The 20,075-nt window shown below is 33.2% G+C and overlaps 2 protein-coding genes across 2 annotated transcripts; both read left to right on the top strand.

Annotated features, from left to right (window-relative positions):
* The first annotated feature begins 4,827 nt into the window (after positions 1-4,827).
* LOC113776290 (transcription factor bHLH100-like) lies at positions 4,828-8,906 on the top strand. Its single transcript, XM_027321417.1, has 3 exons — positions 4,828-5,118; positions 6,224-6,586; positions 8,663-8,906. Exons 1-3 carry the CDS (start codon positions 4,828-4,830, stop codon positions 8,759-8,761), a joined length of 753 nt encoding a protein of 250 aa, XP_027177218.1. The 3' UTR covers positions 8,762-8,906.
* A 5,544-nt stretch (positions 8,907-14,450) lies between these two features.
* LOC113773851 lies at positions 14,451-19,272 on the top strand. The gene is made up of 6 exons (XM_027318455.1): positions 14,451-14,837; positions 14,889-15,573; positions 15,707-15,868; positions 15,973-16,884; positions 16,978-18,821; positions 18,925-19,272. The coding sequence occupies exons 1-6, from the start codon at positions 14,451-14,453 to the stop codon at positions 19,270-19,272; spliced, it is 4,338 nt and encodes a 1,445-aa protein (XP_027174256.1).
* The last annotated feature ends 803 nt before the right edge of the window (positions 19,273-20,075 follow it).

The following is a 20,075-nucleotide window of genomic DNA, read 5'->3' as shown; positions in this document are numbered from 1 at the left end:
AATTTGACTTTAATTCTTATATTTATTGTTTTGTACTATGAATTCAATAATGAGTTCTATTAGTTTTTATTTATATTAATAATTAGACACTTCATTAAGCATCTCTTTAAGCTATAAGGAAAGGGCATCCTCTCCTTCCCTTTCTTCGATCCACATTTTTCAAAGAGAAATCTCTAATCAAGAATAGAATAAGATCCACATTGCATGCCTCGATTAAAGCTGAAGAAGCAATATTAGTTTTTGATTTTTGTAAACCTAAACTAAAAGTCCAAAAAAAAAAAATCTAAACTCATGAAATGAAGTTCATTGAAATAGCATATTGTATACTATAATAGGGAATTACGTGAATTGGATAGATATCCATATTCCTTTCTATATTTTTGTATCTTAAATTTTGATGCAAACATCAATTTTGCAAAATAACTATAATTAACTATGGAAAATATCTAGAAGGTATGTATAAAGTGATTAGCACAACGCACTTAATTAATTAGACTTTTTATATCGCTATAGTGATAATCAATAAAAGAAAAAAGCTAATAAAGCATGGATTATTGATTCAAATGAAATATTATTTGCATATCAATTTTCCTAGAAAAGCATGTTATAGTGAAATATTATTTGATTAAAGATTTGAAATTTACTCAAATCATTCTAATTGTTTAGATATTTTAAAAGATATTTGGATTTGTAATTCACCAATTATATAAACACATTTTAAATGCTAGAATAATTGATAATTTATAAATCCAAATACTTCGTAAATAATCTAAATAATTAGAGAGATCTGAGAGAATTTCAAATCCTTCATTAAATTCCCCAATCTAACATAAATGTTGCTACAATTGTTAATTGGTATACACATAATGCAGCCTGATTGCTTTCTTCGCTTCCTAATTTCTCTCATCCAGTTTTGTTTGTACCATAAACTTCATTTGGCCGGCCATTGACTGATTGACATCGGGCAAATAATTTTTTTAAGGAGTAATAATAACTCAAGTTTGATTTAAGGGTTATTATCACTTTACCCCCTTAAACTATATCACTATTATCAGTTTACCTACTAACGTTATCTTTTAGTCACTTTACCCCCATAAGTAATTCAACTCAACATGTTACAAAATTTTGGACAAAAATGCGCTTTTATTTTATAGCACTACTACATTATTGTTATCACTTTATTCGTTTAGATTATAGTTATACAATCACTTTAGTTCCTAACTTTATTTTCTAGGCATTTTACCTCATCGTTAATCTAACTAGTATGGTCAAAAAATTTTAAATATATTTACCCTTTTTTATATATAATTAAAAATAAAAAAGTTGAAATGATTATTCTTCCTTTTTTTCACTTGGAGAGATTGAAAAACATAAAAATAAAAGGGTTTTCTCAAATTTCTTTTTTTTTCACACTTATTAATACTAAGAAAAGAAAAAGAGATAGGAAAGAAGGAGACAGAAAATTAGATTTTGCAAAGAAAGAAAATAAAAAAAGTCTAACATTATAATATTATTTTAAGGTTGTCAGGATTAGGATTGAAATTTGGTGATAAACAGAAAGGTGAAATAATTTTAAAATAATACAAGTATTTAATTCTTTCTTATTTGTATTTTTTAAAAAATGAATTGAGCTCTCTCTCTCTCCCTCCCCCTTCCCCTCTCCATTTTTCAATTTTTTTTCAATATTAATAAAATTGCCAAGAAGAAAGCAATTAATACTTTGACTTTTTTTCATGATATCAAAAAGGAGAAGAGCCACTCTAAATTTTTTATTATTTTTATTATGCAAAGAGAAGGGTACTTTCTGCTAAAATTATTTAACTTGCTAAGTTGGTTTAATGGTAGGATAAATTACCTAAAAAATAACTCTAGGGGATAAATTGATAATGAGACTATAGTTTATGGAGGTAAAGTGATAATAATTTTAAGAGTTAAACATGTCTTTTCACTTTAATTAACAAACTCCGTTAAGTTTGACCATTAGTTTTGAGGGTAAAGTAACTAAAAAATAATGTTAAGAGGAAATTGATAATGGCACCAAATGTTAATGGGGTAAAGTAATAATAACCCTTGATTTAATTATTGTCCAAACAGGGAACGTGTTTCCCCGTGCTCCGTACCATTTGCTCGAGCATTTGGCAACAAGCCTGCAATGTGCTCGTGCATGGCGTGCATTAACACACGAAATCAACACACGCTTGTCGGCCAACTTCTGTCATCCTAAGTCCTAGCCAATTTAATATCTCACTAATTAGTTGTTCGTCACAACTTTTTTTCATTTTTAAATAACATTTTAGGCCATTTTTATAAATAACATTATTCACTTAAGTCTCATATCAGCTTTTAAATAAAAATTTTATCCAATTTCATGATTAAATCAAAGGATTAATTTTGGATACATTGTCAATGTATATATGAATAAATATGAACGCATTCCACTTACTCTTAACTTAAATTTGAAGTTCAAATCTTGCACACACACATATATATATATATATATATATCTATATATCTATGCCTACTAGTCCATATACTATCAGTTTATATAAAATTAGAATTTTGCCCGTGCCTTAGCACTGTATTTTTCTTATTTATTGTGAATTTATACAAATATAAATAATTTAAGTACAAAAATTAACAACAATCCTACATGTTCATTTATATTAATTTTAAAAAATTAATGTATTCTAAATGTTCAATTATTTACTAATTTTTAAAAGTTTGTTTACATCCTTTCACTATAATGTTATAGTATATATCAAATAATGTACCTCGTATCAAAAACTTGGTAGATATTTTTCTTTTTTAACAAATATTCTTTTAGATAATTTAAATTTTTATAATGACTATAAATCTAGAACTATATATTCATATTTAATTAAGTAGAAAAAATCCAATAATTCATTTTTTTTCATCAATAAATATTCAGTTTCCAACAATATTGATAAATCTGTCAGTGTAACAATTAATTCTCTTTTTTACACTAAGTTAATTTAAAATTAAGGGAACAATTGATGAACAATTTGAATACTAATCAACGATAAGATGGTGAAATGAAATAATTTGAGATATATAAGATTTCAATAATTGTGATTAAAGAAGTAATTTGAGATATGTAAGATTTCAATAATTGTGATTTGAAAAAGATTTTACTATAGTTCTTTATGTAATAATTGGATAGAAAACAGAATCATTAAGATAAGATTAGTTGTTTGTTAAAGCAATATCATTAAGATAAGATTAGTTATTTTTTAAAGTTATTTTAAAATTAGAGATAATTTTTAAACATATAATATAATCCAAATAGGATTCAATATGGATAAAACCCAAGTGATTCATAACTCGTTAATTCTCTTCAATTAGGCCTAGTAAGTAGGAGTGAGAAACAATTTTAATTAAAATAACTACTTTCCATATATATATATATATAGATTAATCCTAAATCAAATAAATATGAACTAATTCTTTTTTCCACTATTAGGTTTAGGGTTAGAATCTTGAGCTTAGCAGATGTGTATGGGAAAGACATAGGGAGGGGTGGGAGGTAAAAGAAGAAAGAAAAAAGAACTAATTCTTTTACTTGGCCCGTGTTACTTGTCACAAGAGAATTTTAATTGGACTCCAACGAAAAATACTTTATGATCATTTAAATAATTCTTAATTCTTACCCAAAAAAATGATCATTTTTTTACCATTACGAAAAACAAGATTACAACAATCAACAACATCTCTACACTTGCTATTTTCATATTCACAACAAACCAATCGTGCTTGGGCAACGAAGCTTATATTCATTCACATTGGTTCATCCGCTATGATTTAAATCGTTTTATCTTTTTTAATATATTCTTTGTTATTTGTGAGTAAGTTTTTTTTTTTTTTTTTTGTCTATACACACCTAAGTTGCAAGTGTAAACTCAAAGGCTTGGACTACGCTTCCTTGGCTAGTCAATGTTTGCAAAATATAGATTTTGATGTAAATTGTCGTCCTCTCCCAATCAATTACCGATCAGCTACCAATTCTCTAGGCATATTTGCACATTTACGTGTACACGTAGACACAAGAGTCAAGATAGGCCAGATAACATACAGGTGTGAAAGTGCCTTATTCTTCCGGATACTTTGTGTAAGCGTCGATGGTGTGTGATGTAATTAGAAGATCAAAATAATCAGGGTAATGATGTAATTAGAAGATCAAAATAATCAAGGCAATGACATCAAGGTTCTTAAACTTTTATTGCACAACTATTTTACGTGAAAAGCATCAAAGATAATCCGTGAGACACAAACGGGAAAAAAAATTGTAACCTCTCTAACATGATAGATGATATTGTGGAAGATTCCTATAAACAACAATTTATTGGGCATTTTTGCTTTTAGAAGTTAATAACACTTCTTTGTGCTACATTTATTTTTAGAGTAAATCTTATATATACTTAATACTATCGTAACTAGATACATGACATATAAGTATAATTTGAATTTTAGATACAAATTTAGTTTAATTATTTTGCCTCCAATTTCATAATGTATATACTATCAGTATATAGAAAATTAATCATTATTTTTATTTCAAAGCTTAGGAAAAAGTCTAAATACCTCAGCATGCTTCTTTAATGGGTAAATGCTATATAGAAGTATTATTCTTCACTTGCCATCCACAGAAATCACCTCCGATATAAAAGAAAATTTTTTTCAACACATCTTACTTTTTCAAATCCTATGCTGAGGTCAGTCAAAACACCACTAGCTATATGTCTATATAAGGCCTTGTCCTTCTCAAACTTTTCTCACCATCCAAAGAAGTTTCAAAGCTCACTAAGAATAATGCTAACAATTTCCCCACCTTTGTTTAGCTACCCTTTGGGGGATCTCAGAAGACATGAACAGAATGGTTCCTATCATGGAGAAACAGAAACTTCAGAATCACTTCTGAATTCTCCAACGTTTCAGCAACAAGTTGGGCAAAATCATGAATCCCACCAATTTTCTTCGGTTAATGATCAATCCAAGACGGTAAAGAAGCTGAATCATAATGCAAGTGAACGAGATCGTCGCAAAAGAATTAATGGCTTGTACTCCACTCTTCGTTCTCTACTCCCACCGGCATATCAAGAGGCATGAATTTATTTTTCTTAAGTTTCTTCTTTGCTAGTATTATTTATGCTATTTTTATTCTAAGGTTTACATGCCCGAGTGATGAACTATTACGTTAGAGTACTCATTTTAGTTGTAGTTTTGCTTTTTTTGAAGTAATTAGAAATAGGGATTTAAGTGAGTCAAACTATTTATGGGTAGCTCGATACTTGACTCAAGAAAAACTTGACTGGACTTGATTTGATACAAGTTTGAACTTGAGTAGTTGGAGTAGCAAATCTAGTCGAGTCTGAGCTTTGAAATGCTATGTTCAGGAGCCCAATCGAGTATTTTTATTATTTAATTTTTAATTTTTAGTATTACTTAATTTTTACTTGATGTCGACTTAATTCGAATACACCTCTGATCAGAAAGATGAAATCAAAACCAAAATGATTTCAAACTTTTAAAAGTTGGGATAAACCATAAGTGGAAAGCTTTAATAAATTCTATAGCTTGTAATTTCGTGTTTATGGTTTTGAGTTGGTTCTTATAAAGCTTTTTTGATTCGTATTAAGCTCATTATAACTCTTTGTTATTCTAATGGTTATATTGGTTGTTCTTACTATTTCTATTCTAAAGCTCAGAAAATTTTTTTTAATTTTGTTTGCTAGTAACCTGGTACCAGTCATATAGCTCAGCACTTTATTTATATCTATTATCTACAGAACAGATTCTCAAGTCCTTTAATTTAAGTTACTGTGGACCCCGGTTGATCCCTACACTAAAACGGAGAAAAAACTGTTAAGTTTTTGGTGTATTTAGATTGATTGTTTTATTTTATGTAGGACTTAGAACCTTTCCTTAAATTTTATATCACTATTTTAAGTTGATAGTTAAGAAATAGCCATGTCTTCACATAAAATACTAAAATGAAAACATTCCAAATTTTTATTTATTTGCCATCTTTATGAGTGACTTTGCAATTTTCATACAACAACAAATGTCAAGACATGAGCAGCAATTTATACGAATTGTATACAACAATCAGTCAAGACATGGAGGATGGATGATATCCTTAGCTTAGTCCTCATCGATTATTTGCTTCCAAGTATACTGACAAAGACAACACCATTTTCCTTTGCAGAAGAAATTAAGCATTCCATCGACAGTTTCACGTGTACTAAAATACATACCGGAGCTGCAAAAGGAAGTGGAATCATTAATCGAGAAAAAGGAATGCCTTAAAACGAGGATTTCAGAACAAGAAAATTCAAGTCCTTTAAGAAAGCAAAGAAACTTAGGTTCATCAACTCAGATTCCTTCATCAACTGTTTCTGCAAGTAGGTTAAGTGATAGAGAAGTAATGGTTCAAATATCTACAATGAAGTTCAGTAAATGTTCATACGCTGATGTTCTATCAAGCTTGGAGCAGGATGGCTTTTTTTCACTAAATTCATCGTGTTTCGAGTCTTTTGGAGAGAGGGTTTTCCATAGCTTGCATCTTGAGGTACGTCCATAATCTAGCCTACTTGCATTAATTGTTTATTTTTCTATCTCACAGGGCTCTCAATTGGGTTATCTGAGTCTGAATTTAATAAGTTCAGCTTATATAGTTAGTACCACTTTCGGGTTTTGACTTATGAGTTTCGGATTAATAAATGTTAAACTCATACTTAACTCACAAAATATTCGAACTGTGAATCTAATTCAAACTTAGTTCAACCTTGCTTATTGTTCCTTAATTTCACTTTGAGATCTTTATTGTAAGCATACTCAAATCTTTCTTCTTAAGTAAAAATGCACGTTGATGATAACTTTTTAGTCCTCTATGCACTATTATTTCTATGCTATCACTCCTTAGTCTCCTAATTAATTTTCTGGGGGGAAATAATCCTCATTAGAACGTAAATTGATGATGGAATGCCAAAAAAGGATTAAGAGAACAAGAAAAAAAAAAAGCTTCGACAAACTTGGAGTACACATAAAATTTATTTATGATAAAATTGGATATTATCACTAAGCATTGTCACTGAAAACCTTATTTCTTGTAGTGATATTTAGACATATAATTATATATATCAAAGTATGAATATACTATATATAATTTTATATATAGATACAGATTAAAGGGTCGGACCTATATCAAGTTTGAATCTAATGAAATCCAAACTCGACTTACATTTAATTTGAGTATAATATTCCAGCTCAATTTCAACCCATCTCAATGAGATGTTAGGTTTATTGGACTTTTTCATGGGTCGAGCGAACTAGCTCAATGAAAGATCGGTTCACATTTAAATTGGACTCAGGCTGGCCTGGCCCAGGGTAGTCCAACTCAATTGACAATCCTACCAAAAACTTAAATTTTCTCAAACTTAAAATTGCCTATTATAGTTTGTCAAAACTTGGACTAATAAATTATGCATTAAAAATGATTAAACTAACACAAAAATATGTTGGGAAAGTATATAAATCCGTAGATGATAAGTGTCTCAGGTCATGGTGAATTACCTCTCAAAATTCAAATTTACTGTGTTTTAATGCTTAAGTGGATAACTTTATATCATAATCACGAGAACATAAAATACGTTGCTGATGAATCTTATTTCTTGTATGACGCATATACATGGCATCAGTACTCACTGGTAGGGTCCAGATACTAAAATGTAAAATTTTGAAACGTAGGATGGGAGTCAACAACCTTTTTTTTTTTTTTTTATAATTATCGGAAAAAAGGTTTAAGTTATTCAAGTTTATCCATATGAAGACACATAATTATTCTTTTGTAGTTTTTCTTTTTTGATTTTAATTGTCAAGATTTTAGTGTAACTCAATTACTTCTTTTTTTTAAAAATCTTTATTCGCAAATATTTGTATACACATTTTCTTGGTCCAATGACAAATGTCTAACCAATTGAAAATATGTGGTTCCAGTTAAGTTGACTCATAACCTCATCCTGATTTGATTTATATAATGATCATGATAATACGAGAATATAAGTTGAAGAAGTGAAATAAACCAATTAAAAAAAATCTAACTTGAAGAATTTCGTTAAAAAAGAAAGCAATACAGATTTTAAGACTAGTGAAATTAGAAGATTATAATGCTCTCCTTCTTCACCAAAAATGTATTCGGAGTATATTTTTGATAGTATACCAGAGTTAGTACTCCTCCTTCAGAATAGATTGGTAGAAGATAAGTAGATTTAGAAGGACAATGATTTTTCTGGTTAGATTGGAAACAACAAGGTTTTCCCATCAAATGTTACATCAGTTTAAGAAACTTTCTCTACATTTCGAAAATCACCATAAAGTTGCTTATAATGTTGAAAAATCCTCATGAATACCAAGAAAGAGGAGAGGTGGCTGTAGTTGGAATATAGGCAAAAAAATATGACGAAAACATCTTCAAGAACCAGTTAATCCATGTACTTGATTATAGAAACAAAGTGGAGAGATGAATATTTCAAGGTTGCTTTTTGTTGTGATCAGGGCAATTAATAAACTATGTAAAATAGTTGTTCAAATTTCATACAATTTACTAGAGGACTGATCATTTTTCATTTATTCTTGAACTTCATAGATTCGTGGAACACCAACAGTGGATTTAGAAGGGTTAAGGAAGAAACTATTGTCGTTTTACAGTGAGAAACTGGAAGAACAATCGATTTTAAGTTTTTAGATTTTGAAATCGACTCTTCTGTAAATCTGTAATAGATCATTAAGAAGCTGCATATTGTCAATTGAGCAGCGGATATCAATTAGGAGTTCCTATTTCTGTCCCTTTCTTTATCTTTACAGGTGCAAAAGAAGTAGAATTGTGCATATGCCATACTTAGTTTTGTTGCGGAGACTGTGAAAATTCAAAGGTCCAAAAGGGTCCATTTGGATTGCTATTTTTAAGAGCTTTTGTAGAAAAATATACTGTAACGATTTGATATATGTGAGATAAAATGTAATTAATAAATGTGTTTACAGAAAATGTAAAAAATTTTCTGTAAAAAATTTTCACATTTGTATTCAAGAAATGCTCTCTAGACTGCTAGAGAGCTTTATATCTCTAGACTGCTAGAGCCACATATCCTAGCTTCATATAATCATTTTTTGATCAGATAAAAATGATGCCTTGTATAGCTAAAGTTACAAAAAGTCAAACGTTTATTGCTAAGGAGTCCAGAAAATTTTTTACATCATTTTTTAGTACGAAGATAGTTTGGCAAACAAAGTTTCTTCATTTGTCATGCTTCACCATTTATAGACTATCTTACTATTATATTTTAGAGTTTTTAAATACAAAAAATTGTAAAAAAAAATCTACATGAAATGAATGGAAAAATCACAACAAACTCTAAAAAAAAAAAGTGTTAGGTATTCTAAAAAATCCAAATTAATACCATAATAAATCATGTCTTATACATGTGATTTTTTAAATTTATTTTGTGTGCTTTTTTAAATAACAATAGATTAAGAATTATAATTTGTACATGCATATTTTATACTTTTTCTGTAGAAATTATAGAATTGGCATATTTATTCATTATTTTATTTGGTCAGAAATGAATACATTGCACTTATTTAGCATTTTTAGAGTTCATAAATTATTATGAATTTTTTTCAATTTTTCTTTTTTTAAAAAAAGAAAAATTATTGTGATTTTTCTATTACTTCTTTGGAATTTCATCTATTTATTTATCATATTAATAAATTTTCTTAGATTTTATACAACATTAGGGACCAGCATGAAAGCATAATGATATTGAGCAGCATCAAAGCACATCCAATTTCCACCTTTTAATGATATTCAAAAGTCTCCCCTTGTAGAGTTAGTTGCAGATTTTGCAATAAAGAATACAAGGAAGTAGGCAACAGGGGAAACAAGGATTGTTAAAGGGGACGAAGCGCTTGGAGCGGATCTTACCTCTGCTAAGGATTGTTACAAGGATTTTTGCCCTCTCTTTTCGGGGCTTCAAGGAAGACAAGCGCTTGGACCTCTCCTTGAATTCGTAATGGACTTTGGTTTCTGCCCAAAAAAAAAAAAATCTCATTGAACATTGAGAAAAGATAAAAACCAACTAAAGATGAGATCTGAGATACGTATGGAGCGGATCTTACCTCTGCTGGTCCCCCTATTCTTTGTGCAAAGGTTTCCGGACCCAGATAACATAACACCCCATGTATTTGGATTGGCCCATCTTTTGATATCTCTTGGCCTCATTGCCACAATTAAGAGAAAGCCTACAGACCGATTTGTGGTTTACTAACACAACAACAAACAACCGACCGATTGGGGCAGCCCAATCTCACATTTCCCAGCTTATAATGTTTTGGGACTTGGAACGGAGGACAAAACAGTGAAGCGACGTTGTTTAAAATAATAATAAAATTTTGGTATAAAATAAGCATAAAAAATTGCATGTAACGAGTAAATAAAAATTAGATAAGCACTCCACTAATTCTCATTCTAATCATCTTGGTAAAAATAATACATTCTGAACATTTTTCCCATTCACGAACATAACGTGATGGGTAAAAGAACAAAAAAAAAAAAAAATGAACCTCTGCCAAGCAGAAGATTATATGTGCAAGTAAAAACATACAAAATTAATGACAATTAGTGGGAATGGCACACCCTATGTGCGTGCAAATCTAAAAGGAAAATTTTTAAAAATATATTAGAATTTTTAGTAGTTGTTGGAGATTTTGTTTTAGAAATATGGATCGAAAAATTATGTTTTTCATTTTTTTTTAGATTGGAAGTTGTTGGCAAATTATTGTATGTATGTATTTTTGTGTGTTTATTGTACTATTAGTTATGTAGGGGCAGGAAGTTTAACAAATAATATGTGAGTAGATAATAGTGAATATTGGAAGGATATAACACATAATGATAGTTTTTTCTGTACCAAGCCCTATTTAGGCTTTATTAACATATCTAGTCTATGCGGGAATGGGAGGCTTTTCAATTGGGCTCTGATTGCTGATGTGGCGAGCTTCCATTGGCCGATTGGTGGTCGTCTGCTTTCGCTTGCGTGAATTGGTCATCCAGCCGATCGTTTGTTTGTTTTCTTCGTTTCCTTGGACGTCTAGCTTGGAAGTGTGCAGCTAAATTCTGGTCCCACATGGCTTTCGTTGGGGATACGGGGTGCAACCGTTTGTGCCGGTTGTCCTCATTTTGCACTGCGCGTAACATTGATTAAACACGATGTAACTTTTTTTTCACAGGATGTATTTTCAGAACAGATAGTGGTGGGCCCCACACTTGGCGCGGAAATCGAGTTACATGGTGTAATCTCAGCCGCACAAAAATTTGAGGGCAAATCTTGGCCCTTAACCGTGCAGGGACGGTCATACTGATGTCCGTCCCTGCCCCAAATCCCTTTGGTTGGCTTTGCTTTGTTTCAGACGTTTAGCAATCCTTTTGCCTTTTGTTTGGCCGTCCATTCGCACGCGTGAATTCTTTTGTTTTTTGTTTGCTCAAACGTTTAGCAATTCTTTTGGATTTTTTTTGCTCAGACGTTTAGCAATATTTTTTTCCCAATTAATTGTTCGTTAGCTGATCAATAATTCCATTTTTTATTACCTAACACATAACATTTAACTTTCAACTTCTTACAATTATTAACATTTTTGTAGTTTCCAAATAAATCACAATTAATTATCAAATTTTTGTAATTGACACATATTAATTATTAACACATATTTTTTTTTCGAATATAACAGGGGAAGGCATTCACCTATTATTATCAAATTTTCATTACAGTTTTATTTAGTATTGATTCTACATAAACAATCAATAATGTATTCGCGCCACGTACCGCGTTTAATTATCGATTCTCCGCTGTTAATTGTTATAACTATTTATTTATCTATTTTTATTTGAATTCCATTTTTTTACCCAATCATTCACATTTTTATTGCCAATTTTTTTATTCATCGTTAATAGCTAATTAATGATGTCATTTTTTATTGTTAATTTTTTTTACCTAATAAATCACATTTAGTTCGTGACTTTTTCGAAACTATTAAAAAAAACTTTTTTTTTGCTTCTTCACAAAATCGAATTTAGTTACCTTTGTTTTTCCAGATTTTATTAAGAAAATGTTCACCTTTATCTTGGGTTGTCCAACAAATCAAGTTTAATTATCGACTTTTTAAAATTGTTCTTTTTAAATTAGCCCCTAATTTTGCAGTTTTATTGCCAGACAAATTCCTTTTAATTACCGCTCACAGTCAAATTTTTCTCGATTTCTTCATTCACCACTCACATTTCCTGTCATCAGCCTCCAGCCTCTTTTTGTTGACACCTGATTTTACTTGAGTTGAATAATACCTGACTCATTTTTATTTTATTACCCATCCTTTCTGCCTCCATTTACGGTTCCTCATAAGAGCCTTTGGTCCTTTTTGTCCTTTTTCTGGGGTCATGTCTGTAAATCTGCAATCTACCGTCGCCTCTTCTCGTTGTCGCCCATCAGCTCTTTTGCTCCCGTCGATTGACATTGTTTTCTACTTTGCATTTGTACAATGGTTATAGAGTTTCTCCGCTTTTCTTTGCATTTGTACAATGGTTATAGACTTTCTCCGCTTTTCCCCAGCCGATTTTCTACTGCTCGACATCATGAACAGTGGTAATTGTGCATCTACTCCTTTCTTTACCCCTTTCCATTGCTCTTGTTTCTTTGCTAGAGAGAAAAAGGTACCTCATAAACATTGTTCTTCGTTTTCTTTAGCTATTTTGAACATTCCTTTTCCTGATTTATTGCCTTGGTTCCGATTTGCACAGGTGTTGTTGTCACTGCTTCCTGGTGAGCATGTTGATTTTTACCGTTTGCTTTCTTTTGTTTTTCCTCTAATTGTTCGAACACTTTGGCATTGTTGTCATACTGCTTTGTTTTAAATTTCTTCCTTGCTTCTCTACTTTGCTGTGCGCTGGTTCGACCATTTTTACTTTTCCCCTGTCCCTACTAAATTTTTATCACCAAATCAGCTCCTTTTTTTTCCCTTGTTTTTTTCCACCTTTTCGTATTGCCTCTTACTTGCTTGTGGTTTCTTTGATAGCTTCTGCTGTTATTCGTTTCTGCGGGGTTGGACCTCTTTGTACAAGCAGGTTAGCTATTCTCATTTTGTTCTCTTCTTGTTTTACTCTTTTGTCTGTATTTTATCCTTTAATTTGTACCTCTTTGATATGCATTTCCTGATGCATCATTAGCTACATGCTTCTCCAATCTTGCCTTTTTTATTTAGCCTTTTTTTGACTTTCTTTAAACTTTTGTGATCCTTATACATTCTATGTACATGTTATTCTATTTCTCTGATGCTGTTCCATTGCCAGTGACAAAATGCCTATTTTCTGCACTATAATTACCTGCCTGGCTTTTTTGTTCTTCTTAAATATTTGTTATTTGCTCAGTTGTTGGACTATTGACTCATGAACAGTGGTAATTGTGCATCTACTGCTTTCTCTTCCCTATTCTATTGCTCTTGTTTCTTTGCTTGGAAGAAAGAGCTACCTCATAAGCAGTGTTCTTCGTTTTTCTTTAGCTCTTTTAAACCTTCATTTCCCGATATATTGCCTTGGTTTTAATTTGCACTTGTGTTGTTGTCACTACTTCCTGGTGAGCTTGTTGGTTTTTACAGTTTGCTTTCTTTTGTTTTTCCTCTACTTGTTCGAATATTTTAGCATTGCTGTCATGCTGCTTTGTTTTTAATTTCTTCCTTGCTTCTCTACTTTGTTGTGTGCTGGTCCGACCTTTTTTACTTTTCCCCTGTCCATGCTAAATTTTTATCAACAAAAAAAGTCCTTTTTTTGCTGCTCTTTTTTCCCCTACCTTTTCTTATTGCCTTTTACTTGCTCGTGGTTTCTTTGATAGCTCCTACTGTTATTCACTTCAGCGGTGTTGGACCTCTTTATACAAGCAGGTTAGTTATTCTCATTTTGTTCCTTTTTTGTTTTACTCTTTCCTCTACATTTTATCCTTTAATTTGTACCTTTTTGCCATGCATTTTCTGATGCATTGTTAGCTTCATGCTGGTCCAATTTTACATTTTTTTGTTCTCCCTTTATTTGACTTTTTTAAACTTTTGTGATCCTTATAAATTCCATGTCCACGTTATTCTATTGTTCCTGATGTTGTTCCATTGCCGGTGAGAAAATGCCTATTTCCTACACTATAATTACCTGCCTGACTTTTTTGTTCTTGTTAAATATTTGTTGTTTACTCAGTTACTGACTATTGACTCCTTTGCCTTTCTACTTTTTTTTCCCTCGCTCTATTTTCTGTCAATTTTTAGCTTACGTTTTTTTTGTTGAGTTAGATATTCCTTTCTTTATATAGCCCTTCGGCATTTTTAGCACTCTTAGTAAAACTTGAATGGATAGAAATGCTACCCGCCGCAAAAAGTATGCAGAAATGCCACCATTGAAAAAAAAGGAACTTCTGCAACGACGAAGAGAAAATAGATCTGCCAAGAAAAAAGATGCACGTTTACTCCCGCGTATTCGCAAGGTTCCTCTTGGTTATATAGAATCAGGTGTTTCTTTCCCTGATTCGCATCATGAAAAATTTGATTGTGCGAATGACCCTTCTATGCATAGTGAAATGTTAGGAAGCGAAGCATTGAAGAGCGGTCATGACAGTGCCGTTACTGAGGCGTTGCAATATATGTCCTCTCGCGAGTCTGCTTCTTTTGTTCCTCATGTTCATTTTGCTTCCACTACTGAAATAGCAAATGACATGCGAAATGCAAGTGTTTTTCAGGTATAGTTGGTGATGTCCTTTTTCCTTCTTATTCAGTAGGTGTTTTTTTAGATCACCTTCACTCCCCTACCTACTGGTTCCTGTGTTAGCATTTCAATTCTTTGTAAATGGGTGCATCTTCATTTACAATCTGCAGAGTTTCCGCTTGCTGCTAAGGCTGATCTTAGGAACTGCAAAGGAAAATTTCTTCCAGAAAAAAGAAAAAATTTGACCCTCTCTTCTTCTTCTATTGAACCTGATTTCTGTCTGCCTAGGAGAAAAATTAGGAACTCTGTGCCTGTGGCGTTGCATGAACGACCAGACAATTGCTTTGATCGTTCTCATAACGTCATCCAAGATCTTAACTCTACCAAAGAGGATTTGCTTATGAACTGTCTTTTTGAAAATTCAATAGAATATTGCTCTTCTGACCATGTTTCTGTGAACTCTGAAAAATTTTATCCCTTCAGAGCTACTGTTCATGTAGATCCATTTCGACAACAAAAAAATGCATCTATTGAGGAGCAAAATTTTATGCTTAGATCTGCTTGCTCTGTTCCTGTGATGTCGATTGACAGGACCACCAGTTCTTCTCATCTTTTTGAAAACGTTGTTAAGTACTCTCCTTTGGCCAAAGTTTATATGCAATTTGGTCAGCCGTTGTCTCCTTTCGCTTATGAGCACCAAAGATACCATTGTGAAAAAAATGTACCATCCTCTGAGAACACAGCTTTCAAAACAGCTTCTACATCTCAAGGTATATTTTTTAGACAAAAATTGTTTTCAATGCACCCTTTTTGAATATTCTTTCCTTCCTACCACATCCTAATTATGTTCATTGAAATGACACTGGACTATTTTGGTTAGCTTATTTCTTTATACGATTGCAGAAACCACCTCTGTTCAGGTCAGCCGCTCTACCGATTCTGTTGAAAAAAATGATTCAGTCATGACTGCAACAGAAAATGCCCGCTCTTCTGCCTTCTCATGTAAGACACAGCCTTTTACTCGAGAACGTTGTTCTCGACGCCGTGTGAGAAAGCAGGCTCTGGGTTGGCATTTTATTTCTCAACAACTATTTAGATGCCATTGCTATATAGCCTGATAGAGGCACAACTTAGTCCGCTTCTCAGCTGTAGTTTTAAAATAAATGCAGCTGCACCTAAAAGGGGGAGGCAGCGATGCATTTTTCCAATCACTGAAATCCCGCATGAAGCTTTGACTCTTCCAGATGCTCCTGATTGTGAGCACTGTGGAGTCAAGAGGTTCCATTTAGAACCTCCTAACTTTTGCTGCTCTGGGGGAGAGATTTTGATTGTGGCTCCATCTATGCCTTATGATCTTAAACGCCTATTTATCGAAAATGATGAGGAAAGCGCTCATTTTAGAAATAATGTTAGGACCTATAATAGCAACTTGGGATTCACATCCTTCGCTGCAAGATATGATCCAGAGCTGACCAAGAACACGAAAGGTGTTTACACTTTTTGTGTTCAGGGTCAGGTCTACCACTTTCTTAATAGTTTACAGCAGTCAAGCGAAAAACCTTCTAGAATTCAGTTTTACTTTTTTGATTCTGATGAGGAATTAGCAATAAGGGTTGGAAGTTCTGATAAGTTGCGTAAAGGCACTTTAAAATTACTTATGCGTATCCTGTCGAACAATCCTTATGCTAAATTCTTTAAGAATCTTAGGAATGTCCCAAACATTGACAGCTATAAGATTGTTTTGAATTGTTATCCTGATTTAGACCAACGCGTCTATAACCTACCTACAGTCTCTCAAGTTGCTGCCATATGGACTGAGGATGATGATGAATCAGCGGATAGAAATGTTCATATTCAAGTTTATACTCACTCTAATACCAGCCATAGAATCAAGCATTACTATGGCTATTATGATCCTTTGCAATACCCTATTCTCTTTCCTCAAGGTGAATGTGGATGGCACCATGGTGTTAAGAAACTTCGCAAGAGGAAGAGAAATGCAAATTCTTGTGAGGCTGATTTCAACGTTGACCTTTCCTCTGTTGATGACCCTTCACATTTACTAGACTTGGAACGTAGAGGCAAGTGTTTTCCTTGCTGTCTTTGACTATTAGGAGCAAGCATCATAAACTGTATCGACATTAGTTTGACATTTTTTTACTTGTTCTTTATAGCTGTTGAACATGGAAAGAGTGAAGAGGACACTGTATCGGCAAGAGAGTATTATTGTTATAGGTTTCAAATAAGAGAGAACGATGAGTCGATGTTGCTGCACTGTCTTAGACTTCTACAACAATTTTCAGTTGATTCCTATGTGAAGATAGAAACTTCTAGGCTGGATTTTCATAGACACCGACAAAATGTGGTTAGATCAGAAATTCTTCAAGGGGTATTGGACAGTGTTTCTCTAGGCCAGACTGAAGGTTCTAAAGTTGGACGTAGGATAGTGCTACCTGCTTTCTTTATTGGTGGTCCTAGAGACATGAGGCGCCGCTATCTCGATGTAATGGCACTCATACAAAAGTACGGAAAACCAGATATTTTTCTTACCATGACCTGCAATCCGGCATGGAAAGAAATTCAGTGCAATCTTAAGTATCATGAAAAGCCGCAGGATAGGCCTGATTTTCTAGCTAGAGTTTTTAGAGCTAAATTCGAAATGGTTAAGCATGAACTCTTGAATAAACAGATTTTTGGTGAAGTGGCAGCCTGCGTGTATGTCATTGAATTTCAAAAGCGGGGATTTTCACATGCTCATTTGTTACTCATTTTAAAGTCTCAATTTAAGTTGCTCAATCCGGAGTCTTATGACAAGGTAGTCTGCACTGAATTACCTGATCGGCTTCAATATCCTCACCTCTACTCTCTTGTTGTAAAACATATGATTCACGGTCCCTGTGGCGATATGGATAAAAGTTACCCTTGTATGAAAGATGGTTCTTGTAAGAATCACTATCCAAAAAATTTCTGCCCTCATACAACCCATGGTGAAGATAGTTATCCATATTATAGGAGAAAGGATGATGGCAAAAAAGTGAAAGTTCGCAGATTCACTCTTGATAATAGATGGCTTGTGCCTTACAACCCTTATCTTCTTGCTTTGTTCGATTGCCACATGAACGTGGAGATTTGTTCTACCATTAAATTGGTCAAGTACTTGTATAAATATGTGTTCAAGGGGCATGATCTGGTTTGCTTTAGGATTATGGCAGATGATAGTGCTACTGATACTGATGAGATTAAAGAGTTCCAAAAAGGTCGATACATCTCGCCTCCAGAAGCATTTTGGCTCATCTATGAGTTCCGTTTAAACGAGATGACCCCATCTGTCTATACTCTCCAGGTTCACCTTCCAAATCAGCAGCTTGTTTCTTTCCCGAAGAACTCAGACTTGCTGCAATTGTTAGCTAAAGTAGATTTTTCTAAAACCATGCTGACTGAGTTTTTGAAAATGAATGCCTCCAACGCAACTGCTGAGAACCTTAAATGCTTTTATAAAGATTTTCCTCAGCATTTCGTTTGGTCTTCTAAGTATAGACACTGGACAGAAAGAAAGCGTCGAAAGGTGATAGGTAGACTCGTCAGTGTTAATTCACGAGAGGGAGAGAGGTACTATCTGAGGCTTCTCTTAAATCATATTCCAGGACCGATATCATTCGATGATCTCTTGACTGTTCATGCTACAAAAATGAAGTCGTTTAGGGAGGCTGCTTTGGCACTTGGATTGCTGCAATCTGATACGTACATAGAAGAAACGCTAGAGGAAGCTGTTACATTTCAAATGCCGTCTTCACTCAGATTGTTATTTGCAACTCTTCTGGTCTATTGTTCTCCAATTGATCCCACAATGTTATGGAGAAAATTTGAATTGGACTTTTCTAGAGATTATGAACGGCATAAACAATATCATGCCTATTCTCCCGCTCAAATTAGGGGATTGGTTCTAGCTGATATTAACAAATCACTTCAGCAGATGGGTACATCCATTGCTGCCTATCAATTGCCATTAGATGAGCTTGTTAGTGTGGATCATGTTCATTTGACAAAGGAGATAGAAGCTAAAAAAAAACATAGACATACTGCCGGAAGATCTATTGATGTCTTTGAAATTAAATTTCCAGCAAAAGTATGCTTATGACATCATCTTACAAGCGTGCTTTACTTCCCAAGGACATTCATTTTTTATTGATGGTCCTGGAGGTACTGGCAAAACCTTTTTATACCGGTCGCTGCTTGCTACTTTGAGATCGCAAGGTTATATAGCAACCTCTGGAATTGTAGCATCTATCCTGCCTGGAGGAAGGATTGTACACTCAAGGTTCAAGATACCCATTGATTTCTCAAAGAACAGAGCCTGCCAGCTTAGCAAGCAAGGCAGTGTTGCAAGGCTGCTCTCGGAGTCAAAACTGATCTTGTGGGATAAGGCTTCCATGGCAAAACGAGAAACTATTGAGCCAATTTTTTCATGACATCTCTAAGCAATAATTTGCAAAAGGATTTCCTTTTGCAGTCATGTTTTCTCAATTCTCCATTGTGGTATAAACTTCATAAACTGAAGTTGACAGAAAACATGCGAGCTATATTAAATCCTCAGTTTTCTGAATTCTTGTTAAGAGTTGGCGAAGGGTGTGAACTTGTGGACTTCAACGGTGAAATAACTTTGCTTAGAGATTTAGTCATTCCTTATTACGATAAAGAAGAATCCTTAAACAGGTTACATAACTTTAAAAATTCTGGTCTATCTACCTGCTCTTTAGCATATACAGCTTCTAATCAAACTTCTTTATTAACAGGTTACTGCAATCTGTATTTTCAGATTTAACTCTCTATTCCCAGGATCCATATAGAATGATTAACATATGTATTCTTACCCCTAAAAATAGCTCGGTTGATGAGCTGAATGATATACTGATTAGAAGGTTTCCTGGAGAGTTTCGCACTTTCATTAGTTCTGACAAAACTGTTGACCAGCGGCACCAGGGGGATTATAAGGATTTTCTTAATTCTCAAAATCCAAAAGACCTTCCTCCTCACAGGTTAATGTTAAAAGAAAACTGTCCGATTATACTGATAAGGAATCTAAATCCTATTGAAGGCCTATGCAACGGCACAAGGCTTATATGTAGAGAGTTTGGCCGGCATACTATCTCCGCTGAAATTGTCTTCGGCCAGCATCGAGGAAAGAGAGTTCTTATTCCAAAAATACCCTTACAAACTCCCGACAACCAAAAGAATTATGTTGCATTTATAAGAACTCAGTTTCTTGTTCGGC

Source organism: Coffea eugenioides, chromosome 6, assembly GCF_003713205.1.
Source record: "Coffea eugenioides isolate CCC68of chromosome 6, Ceug_1.0, whole genome shotgun sequence".
NCBI classification, from domain to species: Eukaryota; Viridiplantae; Streptophyta; class Magnoliopsida; order Gentianales; family Rubiaceae; genus Coffea; species Coffea eugenioides.
Note: the sequence above shows the minus strand (reverse complement) of the source record. Positions and strands in the feature narration are given on the sequence as shown.

Excerpts from the sequence above, each read along its gene's own strand:
- LOC113773851 (XM_027318455.1), top strand. The coding sequence starts at position 14,451 with ATGGATAGAAATGCTACCCGCCGCAAAAAGTATGCAGAAATGCCACCA. Across the intron at positions 15,574-15,706 it reads AACAGCTTCTACATCTCAAG|AAACCACCTCTGTTCAGGTC; the intron begins GTATATTTTTTA and ends ATACGATTGCAG. Across the intron at positions 16,885-16,977 it reads ACTAGACTTGGAACGTAGAG|CTGTTGAACATGGAAAGAGT; the intron begins GCAAGTGTTTTC and ends TGTTCTTTATAG.
- LOC113776290 (XM_027321417.1), top strand. The coding sequence starts at position 4,828 with ATGCTAACAATTTCCCCACCTTTGTTTAGCTACCCTTTGGGGGATCTC. Across the intron at positions 5,119-6,223 it reads TCCCACCGGCATATCAAGAG|AAGAAATTAAGCATTCCATC; the intron begins GCATGAATTTAT and ends TTTCCTTTGCAG. Across the intron at positions 6,587-8,662 it reads TCCATAGCTTGCATCTTGAG|ATTCGTGGAACACCAACAGT; the intron begins GTACGTCCATAA and ends TGAACTTCATAG.